This window comes from Sebastes fasciatus, chromosome 19 (genome assembly GCF_043250625.1).
Source record: "Sebastes fasciatus isolate fSebFas1 chromosome 19, fSebFas1.pri, whole genome shotgun sequence".
Classification (NCBI taxonomy): domain Eukaryota; kingdom Metazoa; phylum Chordata; class Actinopteri; order Perciformes; family Sebastidae; genus Sebastes; species Sebastes fasciatus.
The window spans coordinates 13,708,111-13,716,280 of record NC_133813.1 but is presented as its reverse complement, the minus strand read 5'-3'; the positions used below and the strand labels follow the sequence as shown (position 1 = coordinate 13,716,280).

At 39.6% G+C, this 8,170-nt stretch overlaps 1 protein-coding gene across 1 annotated transcript; it reads right to left on the bottom strand.

Moving 5' to 3' along the window:
* Nucleotides 1-226: 226 nt before the first annotated feature.
* On the bottom strand, nt 227-7,434 carry psmd5 (proteasome 26S subunit, non-ATPase 5). Its single transcript, XM_074617697.1, has 10 exons — nt 7,229-7,434; nt 4,346-4,490; nt 4,145-4,258; nt 3,922-4,050; nt 2,034-2,143; nt 1,731-1,873; nt 1,398-1,589; nt 1,040-1,149; nt 794-934; nt 227-613 (listed from the first exon to the last, which is right to left on the bottom strand). Exons 1-10 carry the CDS (start codon nt 7,399-7,401, stop codon nt 356-358), a joined length of 1,515 nt encoding a protein of 504 aa, XP_074473798.1. The 5' UTR covers nt 7,402-7,434; the 3' UTR covers nt 227-355.
* Nucleotides 7,435-8,170: the final 736 nt, after the last annotated feature.

Sequence of the window (8,170 nt, the reverse complement as noted above, 5' to 3'; positions counted from 1 at the left end):
CATGTGTTAACATATCATTGTGATGTATCCATTATCATACAATGGTGATTCTCCTTGTGCAGTTATAGCACCATGTTTGATGCATTTATGTGTAGTTTTCCAACACATTCATCATGGATGTTCATCTTGTTGCAGGAGCGTTGCAATAATAAGTGGGCTCCAACTGTTAAAGGGACACTCCTGTGATTTAGTGTTGCATTTCTATAAAGTTGGGTGACTTGGGAGATAGTATTTATCAGAGATGACTTTATTATAGCAGAGTATATGATATGTTAACCCACGGTTAGATTATTCAGGCACTTACCCATTACTTAAGCAACTAGAAACCCATGAAGTGTATCAGAGTGTGGTTGAATCAGTCTGCTCCTTCTGTGCCGACTGCGGCCACAGCTGTAATGTAGTAAGGTCCCTCTCTGAGATAAGACTTCAGGCGGATGTAATGCTGGCTGCCCAGTATCTCTGCAGCTGTTGACGAACCCACCAGTGACCCCACCAGTTCAAATTTAGCATCTTTGGCCTCCTTCGTCCGACCCGCTGAGCGATCCAAAATGAACTCCATGAAACTGGGAGTGCTGATCATTAACTTCTGACCCCACAGCTGAATGGCAATGGCCTGGAAAAAACACACATATCACTGATGAAGATAGAAATATTACTGGAGCAATGTTGATGGTGTTATGCTTCACAATTATTTTTTTCAATATCTACAGTTGTACTGTTTTGTTACAGGTTATCAAAAGGTCAGTAACAAAGGGAGAAAATGATGGTAGTTAGAAAACAGCTGAGCGCTCACAGTGAATATCCGCAAAGCCCCACAATGCAGCTCTGGGAACGGCTGAGTGCTGATGTTGCAGATCATGTCCATGGGCTGGTTGGACAACAGGAGGAACCAGGACTCTGTCAGGGCCAAGAGGTCTTCTGTCTGCTCCTCTGGCTGCAATAAATCATAGATTCATAAAAGTGAGTCAACCTTTTGTTTTCTAAAAGATGGCATTTTAAAGACATAAAAAAAGATTCCTTCATGTGTGCGTACACGTACCTGTAAAGTGAGAAGTTGTGATATGGCGTCCAAGCAGCGCACTCTGAGCGCTGTAGCTCCAGAGCTGGCCTGCTGGCTCATTCTTACCAACACAGACTTGAACTTTTCTCCTGAAGATGCACAGAGAATCAGTCACAAAGATCCCTAAACATCAGCTATAATTAGAGATATTAACATTCTGAGAGGGGGCTTTTTGAAGAGATACAAAATTTGCAAATAATTTGTGATTAATCGCGATTAACTATGGACAATCATGCGATTTAACGCGATTACATATTTTAATCAATTGACAGCCCTACTTTTCTTAAATAAAACCCTGGGAAACCCTCAGAAAAATAACAAAAGATAACAGGCTAACCTGTTTTCTGAAGGACCTGCTTCCCCTCCACAGTAGATCCGAGTAGTCCCAAAGTGTCCAGAGCCACGCCGTTCATCGCAGGGTCCGGGTCCAGAGCCATCTCAAACACCTTGTTCTGGAAGGCCGGGTAGGTTTCACAAACCTGCTGCGGGCTGTCCATAATGGCCAGGTTTCCAAAGAACTTCACCAAACCTACAGGAGTCAAATTCACACTGTAAATGACTGAATCATGAAGAACTGAATTGTTGTATTAGATAAAAGAATACGCCACCTAAACATATATATATTTTTTTGGGGGGGCAGTTTTCTAAAGACTCACTTCCTGAGACTCACCAGGAAGGTAGAGGGAGGAGAACGGGTCAGTGTCTGCTCCTCTGATCATGTTGGAGAACTTGTCCATTATACCCTGCTGGGCCAAATACTGCCGGCCATGCTCACTGCGGGCCAGAGATGTCACCATCTCAATGGATGTGACTCTGGAGAAAAAAGACAACAACAGATACAAATTTACAGAATGATAGAAGAGTAGACTGTGAAAGCAGTCGGGCAAAACTTGCATTACAATATAGCAACGAACTACATTATTATTTTCCACACAATTTTCTCAGTTACTATTTATGTGATGAATCTTATTACCTGATCAATACATCATCTCCTGACAGTTCTCCAAGCAGCTGAGAAATGAAGCTGCTGTTGGCACAATAACCGAGGGATATCGGAGACACAGAGGAGATTTCCACCACCAGCTGCAAACGGCGAGAAAGGTTTTTATTAGGGAATCAATATGAGAGCTGTTTTGTGTGTTTATATTAATACGCATTACAAACGTTAAATATAAATTAATCTAAGTGCCCACATTCTATTCTATTATTATTATTATGATTACTATTAATAATCATAACAATAATAACTTTGATTAGCATTTATTTAAACAAGGTTACAAAGTGCTTCACAACATACATGAGAATAAAAAAAGATAAGTAACATATGAAATATAAACTGGAAAAACAAAGTTTGGAAACTTGTGTTTGGTGGATTATTTCTCTGTTGTTACAATGCTAATGGTCATTGTATTTTACATCGTTGGAAAGCCTGTTTATTTACCTTCGCAATGATGTCCCACTTGTAAGGATCATGCATTTGTGGGGTGAGCAGCACAGCTGATTATGTGGGTAGCGCCCAAGAAAAATTTGCCAAAATGCTCTAAACAGTGTATTCTCATAAGGCTACCAGGAAGCCTGCAATGCCTGCCCTTCACCGTCAGGCCCGTTTGCGCTGGTGTCGACAACACAGACAATGGAGCCTGAACATGTGGGGGAATGTCATGTTCAGTGATGAGTCCAGGTTCTGTCTGCAAAAGTTGGACGCCACGGTCAAAGTATGGAGACGACGCAGAGAACGCTATGCTGATTGTTGCACCGATGGAGTAACAGCTTTTGGTGGGGGCTGTGTCATGGTGTGGGGCGGCATCTTCCTCACTGGCAAAACAAGGCTTGTCATCATTGAAGGCCATCTCAATGCAGGGAGATATCGGGATGAGATTCTGCAGCCAGTGGCGATCCCATATCTCCACAATCTGGGACCTAACTTCATCCTCCAAGATGACAACGCTCGCCCCCACAGAGCCAGGGTTATCACAGACTACCTCCACAATGTGGGAGTAGAGAGAATGGAACGGCCTGCCAAGAGTCCAGACCTCAACCCAATTCAACTTGTGGGATCAGGTTGGGCGTGCTGTACGTGTTAGAGTGACCAACACAACCTCGTTGGCTGACCTGCAACGAATCCTGGTTGAGGAATGGAACGCCATCCCACAGCAACGTGTGACCAGGTTGGTGACCAGCATGAGGAGGAGGTGCCAGGCTGTTGTGGCTGCGTATGGATCTTCCACCGCTACTGAGGCTCCTGACATATTGTATTAAATGAATAAAGTGTAAAATAGCCAATATGTCTTGTTTGTTCCTTGTTACTGATAGAGAGTTCAATCATCCAATCCACCAAACAACTCAAAACAAGAGTCAACACCAACAGGAGAATACACTGTTTACCATTGACGGAGCATTTTGGCAAATTTTTCTTGGGCACTACCCACATAATCAGCTGTGCTGCTCATCCCACAAATGCATGATCCTTACAGGTTGGACATCATTGTGAAGGTAAATAAACAGGCTTTCCAACGATGTAAAATACAATGACCATTAGCATTGTAACAACACAGAAATAATCCACCAAACACAAGTTTCCAAACTTTGTTTTTCCAGTATAGTTGCAGTGATAAGAACTAAAATAATAGTGTGCAGAAAAGCAAAAACAAAACAAAAGAAAATAACGGCTTACAAATAAGGCATCAGAAAAATCCTTCCTATAAAAATGTTTTAGGCAATGATTTAAAAACAGATAATGTGGTAGATTAGTCCTCTTTTACCGATTCCATCAAAATAAATGCACTTTAAAAAAACACTGTCACACAAAACGTTCCCACTTTTGTATGATCAGCCACAAAGTAACCCACGGTTGAACGTACCTCATATATTCTGTATCTGATAATGTCACTTGTGGCCATCACATCCTTCATAACTTTCAGCAGGTCGCTCTGGAACAGTTTGTCTAACCCGGGCTTGGAGTGACTCAGTTTGGTCAGGGACTTGATGGCCTAAAAAACAAAAAACAAAAAACAAATTACTGCATCCACTGTTGATTTCATTAAAATCTCCTGCAGGAGAATATGTCAGTACTTGAGTCATCACCTGCTTCGCCACGGCCAGCTTCTCCTCTGCGATGCATCGGATCACCCCACCAAGAATGTCGTGGTTGTTGAGGATTTCAGTGGCAGCGTCGGGGTTGTCCACCATTCTACCGATCTGATAGAGAAAAACATATAAACTTGTCAGTGGTTTAAAGGCAAATATACTGTATGTGTGTGAGTGTACTGTGTGCGAGCAGCCTACCTGTGTCAAGGCCAGTATCTTAACCGTTTCATTAGGATGAGTCAGACCCGCCTGCAGCTCCACTCTGTAGTTCTGAGCCAGGGACAAGGGGCTAAGGGCCATTAAGATGCGCTCAAGGATGTCCACACACAGCTCAACCTGCTCCCTGTGAACACCGCTCACATTAAGGCTGCAACTCTCCAATTTCCTTTTTCTCAATTAATGATAAAATGTTAGAAAATAATGAAAAATATCATCACAATTACTCAGAGCCCAAACTGACATATTCAAATTGCACAAAAGCCCAAAGTTATTTTATCACATAGAAGAAAAACAGCACATTTTCAAAATTGAAAAAATTGTCGTGAAAAGGAAAATCTGTGAGGATTTTGACATTGACGTGTTTTTATTGGTTGGTTTGGCTCTGTAGCCTCCTCCAGCACGCACAACCTGAAAGTAAGCAATGACTAGCGATATGTAGTTTAAAGGGGAACTACGTCCATGTTATTCCTATGGTCTAAGACAGTCCAAAAAATATTAGTAAACATGAACAACTTGCTCCCAAATCCAAAAACTAGAGAGCTAAAACTCAAATTTGTGATGTCATAGGATATAAAGTGCGGAGCTCCTCCATAGACGATGAATGGGAGAGATGTTATAGATGACACTGAGAGCACCCAGGAAAATGTTCTGAGTATATGGGAACATTTTCTGTTTCACAACGGAGAGCACTACAATATAATAAAGCTCCAGCCATCCACTGTCTGTAACCACTTATCCTATTCAATGTCAGCTGCAGCCGATCCAACCTAACCTGCATGTCTTTGGACTGTGGGAGGAAGCTGGAGAACCTGGAGAGAAAAAAAAACTCGCAAACTCCACACAGAAGGGCCCAAAGCCGGGTTTGAACCTGTGAGTCTCCCATTCATTGTCTATGGAGCAGCCAAAGAATGTATATTGCCAAGAAGTGAAAGTCAATTGTTCCATTGCAACACCAAAGCTACGCTTCCACCATTTTGGACTGAAAGCGATTACCGTACGCCAGTAAAACATCCGCCTAAAAAGTGCAGAACAAAAGTAAAACAAAATGATTTATATTCTATTGTCATATTCTACGGAAATGGCCAGTGCTGGACAATTAAATATTATAAATATAATAAGAGTTTTCAGTCCAATTTATTAATAAAAAAATAAAATAAAAAAAAAGCTTCTATATGCAGCTCCAGACTTTATACCCTATGACAGGGCTCTGCAACCTGCGGCTCCGGAACCACATGCAGCTCTTTAGCTCCTCTCCAGTGGCTCCCTGAGGACTTTTAAAAGTGGAAATGAATGTGTGAACTGTTTTGTGTTTATATTTTCATCTTTATTTATCACTGTTGTAGGTCTATGGTACGACGGAGTATTAGGGCAACATTAAGGGGGAAAAAAAAAAATCTGAGATTTCGAGAATAAAGTCACAAGTTTATGAGAAAGAAGTTTTAATATTATGAGAATAAAGTCATAAGTTTAATAGAAAAAAGTCTATTATGAGAAGAGTTATGAGAATAAAGTCAATATTATAAAGTAGTAATTTTACATGTTATATTCTTTTTTTCTCGTAACGTTATGACTTTATTCTTGTAATGTTACGACTTTTTTCTCGTAAAGTTATGACTTTATTCTCGTAAATTATGAATTTTTTTCTCGTAAAGTTATGACTTTTACCTTGTAACATTACGACTTTTTTCTCGTAATATTATGACTTTATTCTGGAAATATCCGATTTTTTCCCCCCTCAATGTGGCCCTAATACTCCGTAGTACATTTGCACTTTGGCTATCACTGCATTAGACTTATATACTTAAACTATAAACTGTGTTACCTTCATCACAATGCTCAAATGTTTTGTGGCTTCAGACAGATTTTGTATTTTCTTTTCTTAATTTTGCCTAAAATGGCTCTTTTGATAGCAAAGGTTGCTGACCCCTGCCCTATGACATCACAAGTTTGAGTTTTAGCACTTTAGATTTGGGAGAGAGTTGTTCATTTTTACTAATATTTTTTTGGACCGTCTTAAGACCATAGGAATAACATGTATGAATTTTGAAAATGGTCGTAGTTCCCCTTTAACCAACCAGCCCTGCTCCCAGTAGACCACTTACACACCAAACAACTGACAATAACCTGATATTTTCAGGTGGAATTTCATTCATTCATTCATTTATTCATTCATTCTCACTGTGCAATATCATTTTCCACTTGTGCAATTTTGTTAATAGTCTGTTTATTGTCAATACTGTATATACTACTCCTATTTCTATACTTCCTTCTATTTAAATGGTTCATATTTTGTTTTATTAGGTCTTTTTTTTACTGTGTTAGCTGATGCTTCTTGTTTTTTGCACTATCCCCTTTGCTGCTGTACACTGCAAATTTCCCCACTGCGGGACTAGTAAAGGAATATCTTATCTTATCTTAATTTAATTTCCAGCTCATGCATGAAAAGTGTAGCAGCAGTCTGTTTCTGCATCTCTCCACTGTCCAAAAATGTATTTAGGGGGACTGTCTGTAACAAGAGCAACAATTTCTGCTCTGTTATAAATAGGAACAACCCCAAACAGCTGTAATATGAAAATCAGTAATGTGATTTCCATTTTAAATCCAATAATACAGGTCATACAGTCATAATATCCACATCTGCATTGTATATACTCTTGGTAGCATTGTAGCCAGTCAGCTTGCCAACAACCTCTTATCAGCTATCTATCTAACTTACACTACAGGTATATCAACCCTGGCTACTGTGGCTAGTTAATGACACTATAATAACCACAGCCAGCTGAGTGATTCAGCAGTTTAACACCTCCATGGTTAACACACCCAGCAGTGAGCTACACAGTGTAAACATTGAGGCACACCAACCTGTCATCTGAGTGCAACAGAGAGAAGATGACGTTAAACCGCTGTCCGCTCACTGAGTCTCTCAACGCGCTGACAGGGATAGATAATAACGCTGTTTTCAGACTCTGCAGCTCCTCTATTGGATCTTCAACGCCGGAGATTTCCTCCAGTAAACTTTCTATAGACGCATCCATGATTTCCAATGTTTGGGGGAAATGAATTATCCTTCTTTGTTGTCATAAATGTAGGTGGTTGACATCCGGCGTTGTGGCGCTTTACCGCCACCTGCTGGGCTGAGTGGGAGGCTGCACCTGATTTCTTTTTCTCAGATATTCTTTCAACCTGTCCACTTCAGTCTAATACTATTTATGGTAAAATATATTTTACAATTTATTTGGCATCCACCAAACAATTAAACTAAAACTATTAAATTTCCTGTTTTTTTGTCTTCCCCTAAAGTAGGGCTGTCAAAGTTAACGTGATAATAACATGTTTGTGTCACTTTTGTGCAATGTAAATACTGTAAATCTACTGTTACGGATATGCTGACCACTCTGTGCAATAATTATATGATGCTGTGCAATAATTATATAATTATCTGACGGACACTTTGTGCAATAATCTGGCAAAACTGTCATCTCATCAATATACAAATTGTATTTTTATATTTTATATTGTTATCTTTTATACTTTTTATATTTATATTGCACTATCTCTTTTATTTATTGTATTATCTTTTCATTAGCACCTATGCGATTGTCACAATCTAATTTTGTTGTACTATACAATGACAATAAATTGAATAAATTGAATCTTGAATCTTAACACAAATTAGTTTTAACCATAATTTCTTGAATGCATTAACACAACTTGCGATTTTTAGGATGTAGCGGGCTCAGTTTTAAAGCTAGAGTGAAGATACGGTCACCATATGAAACTAGAAAAACCTAAAGAATCCATTGG

What these genes read in the sequence shown, in the direction of transcription:
- psmd5 (XM_074617697.1), bottom strand. Translation starts at nt 7,401, where the DNA reads ATGGATGCGTCTATAGAAAGTTTACTGGAGGAAATCTCCGGCGTTGAA. An exon ending in AGATACTGGCCTTGACACAG is followed by an intron (nt 4,259 to 4,345) that starts GTAGGCTGCTCG and finishes TTTCTCTATCAG; the next exon opens with ATCGGTAGAATGGTGGACAA. An exon ending in AGCTGGCCGTGGCGAAGCAG is followed by an intron (nt 4,051 to 4,144) that starts GTGATGACTCAA and finishes TTTGTTTTTTAG; the next exon opens with GCCATCAAGTCCCTGACCAA.